The 16,614-nt window shown below is 42.7% G+C and overlaps 1 protein-coding gene across 3 annotated transcripts in view; it reads left to right on the plus strand.

The window, feature by feature from the left end:
* Positions 1-3,954: 3,954 nt before the first annotated feature.
* Positions 3,955-16,614, plus strand: part of AQR (aquarius intron-binding spliceosomal factor) — a 108,121-nt gene continuing 95,461 nt past the window's right edge. For 2 of the 3 annotated variants that reach the window (XM_007069393.4, XM_027831515.3), the window contains exons 1-5: positions 3,955-4,265; positions 6,591-6,647; positions 9,945-9,985; positions 11,055-11,090; positions 14,934-15,054. In XM_007069393.4, coding sequence (XP_007069455.2) covers positions 4,188-4,265; positions 6,591-6,647; positions 9,945-9,985; positions 11,055-11,090; positions 14,934-15,054 — 333 coding nt within the window. In that variant the 5' untranslated portion in view covers positions 3,955-4,187. Of the gene's footprint in view, positions 4,266-6,590; positions 6,648-9,944; positions 9,986-11,054; positions 11,091-11,740; positions 11,764-14,933; positions 15,055-16,614 lie in introns of those variants that run through there. The other variant, XM_037900523.2, reaches the window with a different exon arrangement.

Here is a 16,614-nt window from a genome sequence, read left to right on the forward strand (position 1 = left end):
TCTCCTGCCTTCAATGACTGTTTATCCTTGATGGAAACAGCTTTAATGGGAGAGATTGAGGGAGCCCTGTATCAGAATATCCCATAGCTCAATGGTTAGATCATGCTCCTAAGGGGTAAGAAACCCTTGTTCAAATCCTTTCTCTCCCTCACACAGGGGGGGGATCGAACCCAAGTTTCCCACATCCCAAGTGAGTGCTCTAATCACTGGACTAAAAATGATAAAATGGGCACCACTGGCAACAGCTCCTCCTCCAGCTAGATTTTGAATGGGACTAGATCTCGTAGGTGGCCTCTGACCATGCCTACCAGATAGGGCCCTGCACAGTGGAGACCTAGGTATTGACTGAGTTTAGGCACCTAAAGGTTTAGGCAGCAGATGAGTGGGAGTTTTGTGGCTCACAGTGGAACCTAAAACTGGGACTTACGCATCTAAATCTGGAGTCTAGGCAATTAAGTACCTTTGTGGATCTGGGCTTAATCCAAAACCCACAGAAGTTAATGAGACTTGAAATCTCTAACTGGGACTTCTGTTCTAATGCTCAATTACCTTGGCTTCCTTCTACAGTACATGTAAACCGTTGTAACTCTTAATCCTGCCCCTTTTACACACTTCGGTAATCCTTAGTGAGCAGTGGGACTGCTCTCATCAGGAAGGACTGCAGGATAGCTCCCTGTAATAGTCCCTTGTAGTAATGTGTCTTTAATGTTCAAACTGCCTGGGTCTCTTAAACTATAAAGAGGCTTGTGTTCATATTAGTTGCACAGGAGTTGGGGGGATTTTTAAATGGTGAGTTATAACTTAATAAACTGGGTTTATGCTTTGATGGCTCTGGGTAATGTATGTCTGAGAGGCAGTCATTATAAGGAAAATTGAATTACAAAGTGACTTTTTTTTTTTTGTTACCAAATACATTATTTTTCCCAGTCTGAATGGATAAATTGTACTACCTTATGTGATGGCTATGTAATAGTGTTTCTCTAGTAGCTTTGAATAGCACATTTTTGTTTTTTTCTATTAAAATTGTGAACTTTTAGTGCTCACAATGAAGGATTAATAATGTTACAGTACCTTGAGCCAAAAAACCTGTGTGCAGGCACAGTGAATGCTTCCTTATTGAAAAACCTGAGTCCTGACCTGAGACCCTGTCACTATGCCAGCCCTGAGTCCCTACTTCTTCCACCATTCCCGTTCTGTTCCCTTTCAAAGATCTGTGAATGTCCAGTAATCCTGAGCTACATACCTGCAAGATTGCAGTATATCCCACCCTGCAAACTTGATTCTGCTTGTCTATCTGACTTCTGATCTTCATACCCCCCCTTTTCCAGTCCTTTCCTGCCTACCATGATTCTGCTAATGCACCTAATCCAGATCTGCAGAGACCTACCATTCCAGTTCTCCCCCCAGCTGGTTTCCCATTAGCTTCTAGCTTGATCCAAATTCCACTGAAGTCAATGAAAAGTTTAATGGATTTGGATTCACCTACAGTCCTGATCTGTAGGCCCTCATCATTCCAGTCTTGGACCTTTTGAGCAGAGACTAAAATTTTGTGCTGAACAGTTGTTCACAATTGTAGTTTTGCGATGTGCAGAAACTAGAATGAGATCCTCAAATTCCATTTTACTTTGAACATCTGGGCATGATCCCACAAACACAATTGAGTATAATGTTGTGAATAGTCCCAGTATTGTCCTATTCAATAGTATGTGCGCAGTTGGGTCAACTGATGATAGAAATCCATTGTGCCACTCTGAGCGGGGTCCCAGGGGAGCCACACTGAGGTTACTTAGTTAAGGCAAACTGCAAAGAATGGGGAAGACAATCCCCAAAGCCGGTGGTAATTCCAGTACTTAGAGCCATTAAGCTAGCCTCAAAACAGCTTCTACAATACCTAACTGGTTACCCAGAGGCCAAAACACAGTTCCCTTAAAGCAGTGGTTTGAGCATTGGCCTGCTAAACCCAGGGTTGTGAGTTCAATCCTTGAGGGGGCCATTTGGGATCTGGGACAAAAATTGGGGTTTGGTCCTGCTTTGGGCAGGGGGTTAGACGAGATGATCTCCTGAGGTCCCTTCCAACCCTGATATTCTATGATTCCAATAGCAACCCAGGCTTAGGCCTCCACCCAGACATCCAAGTCAAATATGATGAGGATTATTGAAAATCTTATTCATCATATAAAAAAGTTCTACCAATCCCAAAGACACATTACCTCCCAGGTTAAGGAATATTTCATATTTTACCCAAATACACACTTACAGACAATTCTTATTAACAAAACTAAAATTTATTAGAAAAGAGAGAATATTGGTTAAAAGATCAGTATACACACAGACATGAGTACAGTTCTGAGATCAGATTCACAGTAGAGATGGTGAGCTTTGTGGTTGCAAAGAATTCTTTCAGAATTAGTCCATAGGTTATAGTCCAATGTTCATATTCAGGGTGATCCAGATGGGACTGGAGATCTCAGTCTTACAACTCAAGCTTCCCCTGCATGAAGCATCAAGCAGATCTGAGATGAAAGGATCAGGTCCCAAGAGTCTTTTATACGGTTTTCTAGCAGCCTTCTGACCATACAGTCCTGGGTGAACAACAGGCTTTTGATGTAACCTTCTGTTTCCCAAACATCACCAGTAATCAACTACATGGATTAACATAAGGTAATTTATCCATTAAGCAGTTCACATACAGTTTACCACAAACTTTAAAGAGACATATAGACAATGACATTATTTCACCCAAGATTCATCTAAATGTTAATATTGCCTTTTGATCTCTGAATCAATAGCTATAGTAATAGACAGGAACTGTCTGTTTACATGGCTAACATCTAACAAGATATAAATAAACACATACAATTAGTATCACTTCTAATTTTCTGATAATACAGGTTTGCATTTCAAAGTTCTAGCCTATCTAAGATAGAATGGCCCTAATTACCACTTACATACTTTTCTAACATGTCTCTAAAGGTTGAATTTGGGTCATTTATTCTGCAATCTGCTGGAGACTTTCTTCTGTCCAACCCAATTCCAAAATCCGACAGGAATAGCACTTCCTTGGCAGTGCTTCACAGCTGTACATGCATAACTGAGATGAGAATTTGTCCCCTTGACAATAGAGCTTGTAAAATTTCCTCCATATTGTAGTATTACTGTGTCTCTCCTCTGACAGAGATCTGCTGGTATAACTGACACTGTTTGGCCTGACATGAGTTTGAACTGGGGACCTATAGTGCAATAACTATGAGCCTCTAATGTGTGAATTAATGCACTGGGTCTTAGTTAGCTGCCATTGCTGACTCATTAAACTCTTACATTATCCAACCACTCAGTGGGATGGTGCTGTGAGTGTGTTATGTTGGCAGAAGGTGTGGAAGAAAAACGAATCACTAATGATACATGAAAATTGCTCTGTTTAGAAATAGGGTTGGGGTAGCTGAGCTCTCTCACTCCTGCTGCTCTGCTCCCTCTTCACAGCTGGTATCATTAGCCTCTTGGTCCCTAGGCGTTGCCTTATCACTGTTGGAGAGAGAGCCTTCTCCCTTGCAGCACTGGGGTCAGGCGCTGCCATGGTCTCCCTTACTGCCTCTCTCCCCTGGGCACCTCTTGCTTACCCCTCGTACTTCTGGTCCCTGGAATAGTGCGAAGGGGTTAAAGGGCAACCCCAGGACCTGCCCCCAATCTCTGGTGTAAGGGCACAGGGCGGGATGCGTGAGCAAGGAGGAGATCGAGCTGTGCTGTATAATAGGATGGTGCCCTGTCACTGCCACACTCCCTCCTGGCTCCCACAGCAGCGCAGGCTCCCAGCCGACTCACCTGGCCAAAAAAAAGTAGAGGGCGTGGGGGGAGGAGGGCGCCCATTACCATCTTGCTGCAGTTACACTAACTGCCGCTCTAGCAACGAGCGCTCGATCTCTATGACCCCGCCGGTCTGCCTCTCTAGCCCTGGAGATTCGATGGTGACCCGGACGCCAATTCCGCTTCCGTTTTCTCCCCAAACTTCCGCTGTCCTGACCCAAGCGGCAAGCGCCCGGTGTGAGGCTAGTAACTCAGCGGGGCTGGCTGAGGCTCTGGCTGGGAGAGTCCACTCGGGGACGGGACAGAACTATCGTGCCTCGAGACCGGTTCCCGGGAGGAGACGGGAGTGAGTGAGTGAGGCGCCGGGACCCCCTACGCGCTTCGGCATGGCGGCGGCTTCGCCTCAGCCCAAGAAGATCGTGGCGCCCACTGTGGCGCAGATCAACGCGGAGTTCGTGACCCAGGTGAGGGGCGGGAGGGGCCGGGGTGGGGAATATCTGCTCTCCCCTCCCCCCCGTGCTGCGGCCGAGCGTCATGGCGAGGGGTAGCACTGGCCACGGGGGGTAGGAGCCTTGCGCTGCGAGGCCCGTTAGCTGCCCTGGGCTCTCCCGGGCCAGTTCATTCAGAGGCTAGTGATTAACGACCCCCCTCGGGCGGCTGGGGGTTTGGGCCTTGGAGACGTTTGTCCCGGTGTAAGCGCGGGTCAGCCCCTTGGCCTTGCAGTGTCTGATCCCGCTGAGCTCCTGGCTTTAGGGGCCTCTCTAGGCAGCGCGTTGCTCTGGTTAATGGAGCAAGGTGTGTACAGCGCCTGGGCAGTTCGACACCGTGTCTGTCCGTGCTTCCCTCGCACGCTTGTGTGGCGTGTCTCCCTTCGCACACACCCTCCGCTCACCTGCAGTCCCCGCCACCAACTGGCAGCCTTGGCTGACCCGGTCTAAGTGCACGAGGTTCAGTGGTTTAATGGAGGGTTGGCCTGGGTTTCTTTATTTACATGATCTGAGTTGTCAGTAAGCAGACTCAACATGGTAGCTTTGTCTCACAGTTGGGTCACGTTTGGAAGGTTATCGTTACAACCACAAGGGCTAAAATCTCATTCTTCTTTAAGTGGAAGCATTACAGCTAAAAAGCACCCCTTGCAACTGCACCCGAAATAGTCACGCTGCACAGCAGACTCTGGTCCCTTCCCCAGCCTTAATCCCACAGGTCCCCCTACCCAATGAGGAAGCACACGGCCTGTGAAGAAAACTACAGCAAGTACAGATGAGGAATTCAAAGCACTGACTGCTTACTCACAGCCAGTTATGCGGAAGGCAGAAAGCTGAGGACTGTTCATGTCTCCTAAGAAGGATTTTCAGGCTGCTCACGTCCACCTCTGCCAATTGCTTCTCCGGCGAGGGCTCCTGGACAATTCCTCTGCAAGAGCAGCTGCAAAAGCCAAGCATGAGCTGTCACTATACAAAGCTCTATTGATGCGTGAAATCTTGCCCTCATCCCTGCCTCTGTCTCCCATCCCATCTACATCAACCCCACTCAATGAATAGAGACTGAGTGAACACAGTCAGTCACCGCTTCACTATCGTGCCCACTGCCCTGCATGATTTTTGTGCCTTGCTGCTTCTTTGTGGCTCCCGAGACCTAGCCTGTGGGGATGCACACCTAGCACGCCTGCCCATGTTCTGTGAAGGGAGACGGCACGGGAAGAGGCAACGACAGAGGCTATGTCTATGTTACAAGTCCTTACAACCGCAGCACTGTAGCTATGCCAGTGTGGTGTAGATGCTTACTACAGCGACAGAAGGGGTTTTTCCATCTCTGTAGTAAATCCACGCCCTGGAAAGGCAGAATTCTTCCATTGACCCAGTGGTGTCTACACTGGGACTTAGGTCAGCTTAACTGTGTCTTTCAGGGGTGTGAATGTCTTCATGCCCCTGAACGACATACTTAGATTAATCTAAGTTTTAGTTGCAGTTTTTGACTCAGCAGATGTTCATGAAACTTGTAGAGCAAGCTCTCTATTTATTGTAGGGGAGTGGATTTTTCAAGTTGTCATTGTATGGTGGTATTGAAATATACTGCTGTACAACAGGAAGGTCTCTGCCAAGCGAGTAATAGGTCCTCTGACCTGAGGGACTTTATAAGAAAACAATTTGTAATGGTACAGAATAACCAGAACATCATAACTGTGGCTGAAGGTTCAGTGTAATTGGAATGTATCATGAAACAGGTGGGTTTTAAGCAGTTTTATGTGAACTCCTGCTCTTCTCTGTCCAATGCATCCTCCTCTCTTTCATTCAGAATGAAACTTCCTCAGAGATGGCCATGGAGCCTGTGGCAGCATTTCTCATTAACCTTGCAGGAGATGGGGAGTAGTGAGGAGGTGCTAGGCCTTCAACAGAAGTTCCATGGCCCTTTCTGAATGTCCTGAAACCTCTGAAATTTCTCAGGAGGTCTTAGAATATCTGCTTGGGTGGAGGCCTGTGACCAATGCATACTGTGTGGGGAGCCCACCTGCCCTTCCTGTTGCATCATCAAGATGATTTAGGAGAAACATGCTCCGGAGCTCTCAAACTCCGGAGTTTTTCATCAAACTTGAACCTTCCCATATCATCTACGGAGCGGTGCATGACTTAGATAGCATCTTTTTATTAGGTGTATCTGTTAGGAGATTAAATATAGCTAGCATATGGAATAAAAACATTTTGGTTCACTATAAAATAGACAGACTAGTTACAGATGGTTGTGTATTTGTCCATATGTTTAATGAAAAAACTTTTTTCCCCCCCTTACAGTTGGCAAATAAGTACTGGGCTCCACATGTGAAGAAAAAATTACCTTTTGATTCAAAGGTAAAAACTTGAGTTATTACTTGCATTGATATTAACAGGATGTAATAGAGTGAAGGACGTTTAAAAAATTCTTGGCTAGTAGTATGTAAGGTTGTCGTCCCCAGTCCTCCCTCCAGCCCATGGAGCTCATCACCGAAGTAGAGTTTCTCTATACAAGAAAACAGAAAACCCAGTAATAGGGTATTAGGCAACCAATGTTGATATTCTAAATTTTGTTGGTATTGTCTTGAAAATTTCCCAAAACAACCTAGTTAACTTTTTATCATGCTAATCTTTCTGACTTTTATTGATAAATACACTTGCATGTTAATAAGGCCCCAATCTTGCAAATGCACATGCTTAACTTTATGTAGGACTAGGAAGTAGTAGTAAACCCATTTATTCATATCTGAATGCTGGTGACGACATAGTAGAAGTTTCTGAAGACTTATCGATCCCCTGCTAACTTTACATGCTCAGCAGATGACCTACCTGTGATCTGTCGCGCATCAGCTCTCCTCACTGGTCGTCCCCCACTATGATGACTTGCTACCATTTCTTCCATGATAATTTTCTCAAGGTTATTTCCAGCTCTTCACCTGATGCGATCAAAGTACATAAGTCAGCTTCTGTCCAATAATATTTCTAACATAAGAGTCCTTGGTCTTTTCCATCCAGGAGACAGACAAGAGTCTTTGCGTTTGCCATGTTGAAGGGCTGCAGTTTTCTTCTTGTCAGCAACATTAGTTCCTTGTGTATAGGACTACTTGTGTATAAAGTTAAGTACACATGTTTTCAGGATCAGGCATAATAGAGCATCCAAAACTATTCCTGGGGGATTTATATGCCAAAAAAATAAAAATTCTGTGCATGATATTTTAAAGGTCTGCAAAATTCTGCATATTTTATTTGTCGGAATAACAATATAATCATGCTCCTGCTATCAGCCATGGGTGGCTGGGGCTGTCAGTGGGTGGGAGAAATCACAGATTCTGTGGGGGGGAGTAAAATCTGTGGGGAACATCAATTCTGCACAAATTTTGCGTTACGCAGTGGTGCAGAATCCAAACCCAACTTTGGTTCTGTGTACCCAACAGCTACAGGTGAGTCAGTGGATCTAATTACAATAGATTCCACTATAACATGTCTGGGGCTTTAGTTAAGATCTTGTCTGCACTGTAAATAAATTGAAACTGAGCTGTAATTAGCTCATCTGCCTGTTATAATTGTATAGTAGACGACTCTTTAATGTTCTGGGTCTTTTGATGCATCAGATCATCTTTGTGGTGATAGCATAGACTAAAAGGAAGGATTGTCCAGTGCTTAGGGCACTGGCCTAGGATGTGGGAGACATGGGTTCAATTCCCTGCTGTGCCATAGACTTCCAACTTACTTAGCCTGTGTGCTTCAGTTCCCTATCCATAAAATGCCTTCCTATTTCACAACAATAGGGGATAAATGTTGTGGGGATAAATGCATTAAAAGATTGTGAAACTTTGAGATCCACCAATGAAAAGCATTATATAAGGAATCGGTATTATCAATATTATTATTATTATTACTATTTTATTACTAGTGTTATACAAGTAAATTTAGGAATATGTGCTCAGGAGACCTAATATTTTAGATTCTCTTCGTAAACTTTACTGGCATCTTCTGACATGTACGGAAACAGCAGGTCTGTGAAACTGATTGCTTGACACTGGCAGTATGTCTACACTGCAGTTATACACCTTCAGCTGGCCTGTGTCAGCTGACGTGGTCTCGCAGTTCTCGGTCTACAGGGCTGTAAAATTTTGGTGTAGGTGTATGGTCCTCCCAGCTCACGGGGTCCCAGAGCTCAGGCTCCAGCCCGAGCCTGAACATCTACACTGCAGTTTTATAGCCTGGTAGCCCAAACCCTGCGAGCCCGAGTCAGCTGACATGGGCCAGCTGCAGGTGTTTAATTGCAGTGTAGATAGATCCTGGCTGTCTTCATGTAAACATGATCAGTATAATCTTAAACACTTGAAATACAAAAGTCTCCACAGAGAAGGAACAAACTTGTCACGTTGGCAACCAGTGACATTTATAGGGACTGTCATGTTTCAGAGGGCCGTTTGTACCTCTGACCCCTGCTTTTCACTCCCAGAGTGCATCACCCTTACAGATGTCTTGCTTTCACCTGTCTTGGGGTGGAATACTATGATCCTACCAATCATAGACCATGTCTTGCGCTACAGCACCCTATGCACCAACCATGCTTGCTCAGCCGTGACCGGTGACCCAAAACAAAGCATAAAAATAAAAAAGGATTTTAACACAGTACAAGGCCTATGCACATATCAGTTTTACCTAAACGGTTATGTAGGCCTAACTTATCCCAGACCCTCTTTGTCTATGGGGACTGAGGTTCAATCTCCTCCCCAGCAGTCTGCCTCACTCTTCCCCTTACCATCTTCCCTCTTCCTGTCTGTCTTTAAAACTTTGAGGCTTTTGATCTCCCCACAATCTTTACAGGGCTGTGACATTCCTGAAGAAATGTGTTTAACAAGACCAGTTGTGGGATCTGGCCATTGCATTACAGCAGATGGCTCTAGCACTGTCAATCCAGTGTTTATGGAGATGGGTATATGAAGCTATTGTCTCTCTTTCTGCCTATGTGCAACTATCCTCTTTTTGAATTAATTCCTTATAAACAACACAGTAACGAAGGCAAACAGATGGAATATATAATATTTATGAAATATTACAGCAGCTCCCGTGTGCTTTGCAAGGACAGCCCTAACACTCAATTCTTGGCTTAAAGGAAGCAAAAATAATGAAAAATATAGTGTGTGGTTGCTGGATGAAGTTCTGTAGTGATGGTGTCATCTAGCATACAAGTCATGGGCCCAGATTTTCAAAAGTTTCTAGTGGTTTTGGATACCTCTTTTTGTGTGTGTGTTTGCCCAACTTGAAAGATCTTAAAGGGGTCTGAATTTCTGAGGGCAGTTGCGCAATACTTACTGAACGTTAGGCCTCTTTAATATGTCTTAAATTGGCTACCCAGAATTACTAGTTAGTTTCAAAATTGGGTTTAGTCAGCAGTGCCAAAGACTTCCTGTGAGACCTTACCCACCTTTGTAGAGCTCTTTAAGATCTGTGGAGGAAAAGTGCAATAAGGATGCAAGGTAGTATTGATATAATTGAGGACTCCCCAAATGTCATTAAACACAGAGCATCTAGTTAATGGCAATTCTGATTTCAGAAACCTTAATGTCTAGAATATGAAAATGAATCCAACCGAAAGTATGAATTCTTAATTAATATAATTTTTTAATGTATCATTTGCAATAGGTTATTGAAGATGTGTATACAAAAGAAATTGTCAAATCAAGGTCAGTACAATGTTGCTCCTCTATTATTTAGAATATGTTGAAGACATGTATTCATGCTGATTTAAGGTATTTTAATAATATGAAAGTTAGAAAATGAATGAAAAGTGTAGTAATGGCTGTTGGTTGACTTATGTGATTTCAGAGATTAAATGTAAGCTTTCTTTATGGCTAGAATTATGATCTAGCTATGGTCTGATATAGTGAATAAATCATTCTCTGAATTCCATTCTCTGTTCCCTTTATGTGATTTGTTGTAGCCTAAGGTGGTCTTTGTAGTGATTGTTAATTTTAGTATTCCCCCAGTTCCCAGTCAATGGGGAGATGAATCTCTCCTTCCTAACCTCTGTGATCTCCCTGCAGTTTATTCCTCTTTGAGATATGTAAAGGAGCTGACAGCTAGGGAGACCTCCTCTTCTGGTTGTTGTCTTATTCATGTCTTTTCCCTAGTTTACTAATAACAGTTTGCTAAAAAGAATATTTCACGTGCACAAACAATTGAACATACTCTAATGAGCCTTAATATTAAATAGAGAAGAGGATGAGGCAAAACATTGTGTAAGGTTAAAAACGACATTCCATGACTGTATCCAGAGGAGAGGGAGCAGCAACTGATATCCTTGAAGTCTCATGGAATCCATATAAGTTAACATCCCTGGAAGCAAATTCAGGATCTGGAGATATGATTTTAAAATCTGGGACATCAGAGTTTGATTAACAGTTGCTTTATTTTTAATCCTCTTTATACCTATAAAGTAGCCAAAATAATTTGGGTTAAAAATTACCATTTGTAGATTTTTATTACAGTGAATTCATGTGGGATTCCTTCAAAATCTAATCTGTTGCCTTTGAAGAATAGGTACTGAAGTTAATTTGGGATCCATTTAACTGTCATTTCAAGGCAATATCTGAAAGAAGTTGCACAGAAGTTTTAGAAGAAGAGTACAACTTTTATTTACAAATCACGAAGTAAAGGAAAAGTTTTACACTTTTTCTGAGTCATTGTCTATACTAAAGATAAGCCTGAGAGTTTTTCTTTTCTGTTTCACTTTTGTCCTTTTTTCCTTTTTAGGTTTGCCATTAGAAAGATAATGCTTCTTGAATTCAGGTAAGTTTTGGAGTGAAATAAAAATTAACTCTCTATGATAACCAGTGAAACTAAAGGTCAGACGCAGGAGCTTGCAAGGTAGTACACTTCGTCCATCTACACTTGCTAAAGCTCAGAATGAGACAAATAGGAAAATTTAGTGCAGAAAACTGGATATGATGTGGGATAACACTTTTTAGAAGGTCTTGTTTCATGACCCTGAATTTGTAATGTAAATAAATATAGAGCACTGAAAAGGAGTACCAATTATGCAGAGAATAGTGATAAATTGTGGACACCTCTTACAGGCTCTGATTCAAAGCTCCTGGAAGTCAGTGGGAGTCTTTGAATCAGGCACGTAATTAATGTGCAACATTTGTGAGGTATGCTGCATTTTAAGGACAGTAGTATGACTTGTTCACCTGTCAGATGAAGGAAATCTAATATTTAGAAATGATTAAGAAAAAGTCTGCTTTATTGTTTTAAAGTTTCACTGTAATGGATAAACCACAAAAAAAAGAAAGTGTATGAAATGCCAACATTAATTGTAAATTAATATTTGATTTCGCTTTGATTTCTCTAGCTCACCTACTGGGGAGGTAGCATGAGCTGGCACTTGGCCAGGACTAAACTGTCCCTTCGCCTCTGTGAAACACAAGTTTTTTATCCCTTTTTCTGCTGGCAAGAGATGAAAGCAAGGAGTGTGATATACAAATGGGCCCATTTATTGGAAATGTAGGATAAGCTTAGAAACAAAATGTTCATTTTTTAAATGTTGGCATTTTCTCCCGTTTCCTCCCTTTTGTATTTGAAAAGATATGAGGACAACATCAAATACAATTCTGGTTTTGATGAGGGCGGTTAAGTAGCTTCTTACTTCATTTCCAGTTGGCATTGATACCGTTCTAAAGAAATGCAGTAAAAGCTGTCTTATCCAGCATGTTGGGGTAATGGGGGGTGCCAGTAAATGAAAAATGCTGGTTAACTAAGAGGGAGGGCATTTCGGTGTGGGCGGGGGTGTGGGGTTGGGGGGCTGGGGTTGGGGGGCGGGCTCTCGGAGGGAGTTTGGGTGCAGGAGTGGGTTCGGGGTGCCGGATCCAGGGGGAGCTCACCTCGGGTGGCTCCCCACAAGCGGCGACCTGTCCTGGCCGCTCTTAGGCGGAGGCGTGTCAGGCAGCTCGGCGCGCTGTCCCTGCCCGAGTGCTGGCTCCGCAGCTCCCATTGGCCAGGTACTGTGGCCAATGGGAGCTGCAGGGGCAGCGCCTGCAGGCAGAGGTAGTGTGCAGAACCACCTGCTGCACCTCTGCCTAGGAGCAGCCAGGACAGGATTCGGCCCCATGGTGAGTGCCCCCTGGATCTGGCACTCCAAGCCCCATCCTGTGCCCCAACCCCCTGCTCCGAGCCCCCTCCTGCACTCCGAACTCCGCATGGCCATTCCTCCACCTAGGAGCAGCAGGGGCATGCGTGGCTCCACGGAAGCGGCGACAGAGTGAGGTAGGAAGCCTGTCGGCCTTGTGCCAATGGGACTATAAACCAGACTTTCAATGAAGATTAGAAATGCTGGTTTATAGAGCTTTCCGGTTAGTATAGGGCTGGATAACCCAGCTTTTACTGTACTCTGTAGTATGCACTGTTTTAATCTTTCCAATAAGCCCCCATTCTTTAAGTTGTATTAGAGGTTCTTTGTGCTGATACTCCCCACTATTTCCCTAAACCCTGTGTCTTTTCTGTCTCTCCCCATTTCCCTATCAGAGCCTCAGTCTTTTCCATCTTCATATACACATTTCATGTTTCCCTGTCCTTGAGTCCCCATCAGCTACCATTCTACCAGTTGAGGATGACTGGGCAAGCACATTTGCAAGAACCAGAGAATCTTCAAAGAGCGCAGAAGTGTCTCTGAGTGATGTGAGACTTTTTCTTCACCTATTGGGGCTGACCACTCTCCATACTCTGGGCCCAATTGTGCAAACTGTCCATATGTGCAACTCCCAACAAATTATACATAGAGGGCTAATCCTGCAAACCCTCCATCTTTAGAATGGCCACGTGCCACTCCATTTCTGCACTGTATTGTGGTGCACCAACCTTGTCCTTAGAATGCAAGTCCCTTTGGGCAGAGAAGTTACTGCTAAGGCATTGCTTTCCTCTTGTGCAGCACTATATACCCTTTTGATATAAAAAGTATTTATTTTTTTTCTATAAAATTGTTGGGATAGTTCATCTAATATCCATGGGTAACCTGAAGTTGGTTGTCAGATGGATAAGTGTTTATGAAATATTTGTAATGTTTGGGAAGCAAATTAATAACAATAGCAAATTAAATAGCAGCATTCCTTTATTCAAACTGTAGTACTTCAAGGCTTATTTATTTTTGATAAAGGGCTTTAGTTTACCTCTCAATTATAAGCAGGGTATGTGAAACTTCAGACCACACTCTAACAGTTGGAGTTTTTTTAATTGTAAAGAAATTACTTAATTTGATGTCATAGACTGTAAAAAGCGAGAATTACTGAGAACACTATTTCTTGTTTATTTTATTTGTGTAATTTTTGTAACTATTAGTGACTTTGTTTATTTAAGTACTTACTCTGGGCTCATATCGTACCCTCTCAAAGGAAAGCCTGTGGAAACTTCCCAGATATTCTGTCTTCCTTCATTCGGTTCAGCATGCAGAATTTCCTTATATGCTCCCCTCAGGAGTGAAGGATTTAGGGGAATTGGAGGTTGCCTGTTTTGTAGCACCAAATCATAGCTCCCATCAAGAGTGGAGGCCTATTTTGTCAGAAGTGACCTTGATTCATCTCTTTTGACTGACCTCTATTTTTAGAGTTGTTTCCCATGTAGAGGGCTTTAGCTTATCAGTCAAAGAAGAAAAAGCCTCCCAGCTAAGACATTACAGGAAAACTGAACATGCCCTTACTTCCCCAATATAGTTCCTCTGAGTCCAGTTGTCATACAAACCACAGATGGATTGCAGTCTTTGAAAAGGGCTGGGGGCAAGTAAGGCCAAATCTTGGGACTAAGGAGACTTGATTACTGTTCCTGACTCAGCCATTGATATTCTTTCTGACCTTGGGGAAAATCATTTAACTGTTCTGTGACTGTTTTCCCATCTGTAAAACTAGTATAATTATACTTACCTGTTTCACAGGGGGCATTGTGAGGCTAAATCCATTAATGTTTGTGTGTGGTGCTCAGGCATTCTGGTTTTGGGTAGAACTGCTGTAAATAAATAAAAATGAGCTCATGGAGCTTTTGTGGGCTCTGCAGTTGCAAAGGCAAATTAGGATTTTGGGTCTTATTCTGTCTAATGTGGTTAATTACTTTAGATTGCTTGCCCTGTGGAACTACACCATTTTGTTGCCTTTGTAGACCACTTCTATGTGTAATCTTTGCTTAGTCATTTTCTGTTATCAAGTAAAATATGTATATTAATAATCCTTTTATAAAGTGTGGTGTTATGCCATAGAGCTTTCTCTCATGAGAGAAAGCTGGCATTTGTATCTGAGTACTAGAGGAAGCGTCTGAAGTGTGTGTCATATGAAGAGAATAACTCAATTTACTGCTACTGGAAAATCAACATGAAATAATGTCCAGGCTTATGATATTCTGCTGTGACCACCTAGTACACGTAAAATCTCTTTAATAAACAGTCTTCCAAGTGAGTAATTCATCTCTCTTCATATACTGTGCCTATCCAGTAAGTTTTGCTGCAATGACCTAGATTAGATTTAACTTCAGGAAGTACTCGCAAATTGTAAAGATTGATTATAAAAAAAAATCTGTAGATAATTATGCTTTTTTCAGATAAGTGACAGATTAGGTGGGTGGTGGAAACTAATGAGAAATTCTTTCTCTTCACAGCCAGTACCTTGAAAATTACCTGTGGATGAATTATTCTCCAGAGGTGTCCAGTAAGGCCTATTTAATGTCAATCTGCTGTATGGTGAATGAGAAGTTCAGAGAAAATGTACCTGCGTGGGAGGTAACCAGTTTCAGTTACAGCTAGCATTGACTTTGATCCACAAGGTGCAGCTTTCACACTGTGCCCACTTAAAGTGATGGAAGGTAGCAGAGCCTACAATGTTTAAAGTAAATGGTGTGTTTTCTGAGGTTGTCTGCCAGAGTACTTTAAACAGTTGTATGTTCTTTTTTTTGAGAAAAGTAGTAGACAGATGAAAGATTTCTTTTCATATGGATTTCTCCTTTGATATGAAATCATTTGTTCTACTGTGTAATGGCTTTGCATTTCAGATATGTTTTTTTTGGACACTTGACAAAAAGTCTGGCATTTGGTGAAGGATTTTTTCTGGTAGTAGAAAGAAAAACGCCAAGAAGAAATTAGATTTGTGTGTGTAAAAATGTATCACTGGAAGTAGGACAACTATTTTATCTCTGTCAGCTTCTTGTTTGAAACCTTTGAGTATATTTTTGTGGCTTATATAAACTGAAAATGCTTTATTTATAATTTACTTACTAGTAACTAGTTCAGAATACCATTTCTTAAGTAAACCTCTTATTTTTAAATATATATAAGCAGGTATCAACAATATAATCTAGGCAGAAATATAATATGCAAACTTTAGAGCAGAGGCACATTTTCCTCCTAATATGATTTACTGGTTTAAAATATATATATCAATGAAATAGTGATCCCCATTAGATGTAAAAATATACCATGTACAAAGTTTTAAAAAAAAACCCTACTACTAAAAATCCCATTGTACTTCAATACATTCCAAGTATAGGCAGGTGATTGTACAGTAAAGTCAGTAGTATGTTAGTTTACTTTTTAATAGTGCCCACTATATTGATCTTACAAGAGAAAGGGAAGGGAATTACTTCAGTGTTAGTGAAACAGGACAGATGAATAGCCTGGATGAGTGACTCCATTTGCCCAGGTCTCTGCAGCTTCTGTATCAGCAAAGGTACTGCATGGGAAGTGACAGGTGCAAGCCTCCTCACACCTTCCTATCCGTGTCCTTGAGTCTTGTTCTGGAGGGGCAACTGGTCCCCGTGATTATCCAATCCTTGTTTTCTCTGCTGAGATTGTTGAGAGTGCCCCTGTTATGGTGGCTTTGTGGGGTAGGAGCTAGAGCAAGACTCATTGCTCTCACCACCAAACAGCTGTGACTTTTTTTTTTTTTAGTCAGAATCCACCTGATTCCCTGACTGGGACTGGACACAGGTTAGAGTGGTGTGGGGGCTGATCTAACTGGCACCAGCTGGTAACAGTCCCATAGGCCCCTCTGCTAGCTGAGCCTAACCAAAACATGGAGTACTCCTGCCAGGTTTCTGACATACCTCCTCCCCAGCACATCACCTGGGCCACAAACGAGGTAACGTGTGTGTCAAAGCCAGCCAGTGCTCTGCCCTTGGAGACTCCTGCACACCATGGGAATTCTGGAACAGGAAGATATGACCAATCTCTGCTCCATTTGTACTGTATAAGAAGCATAAAGGGACCAAAGTGGGGCAGAGAATCAGCCCCAATGTTTTTCATGTGTGGATTTTGATAAGAACTTAAATTTTTGTTTCTTTTATT

This window comes from Chelonia mydas, chromosome 6 (assembly GCF_015237465.2).
Source record: "Chelonia mydas isolate rCheMyd1 chromosome 6, rCheMyd1.pri.v2, whole genome shotgun sequence".
NCBI lineage: Eukaryota > Metazoa > Chordata > Testudines > Cheloniidae > Chelonia > Chelonia mydas.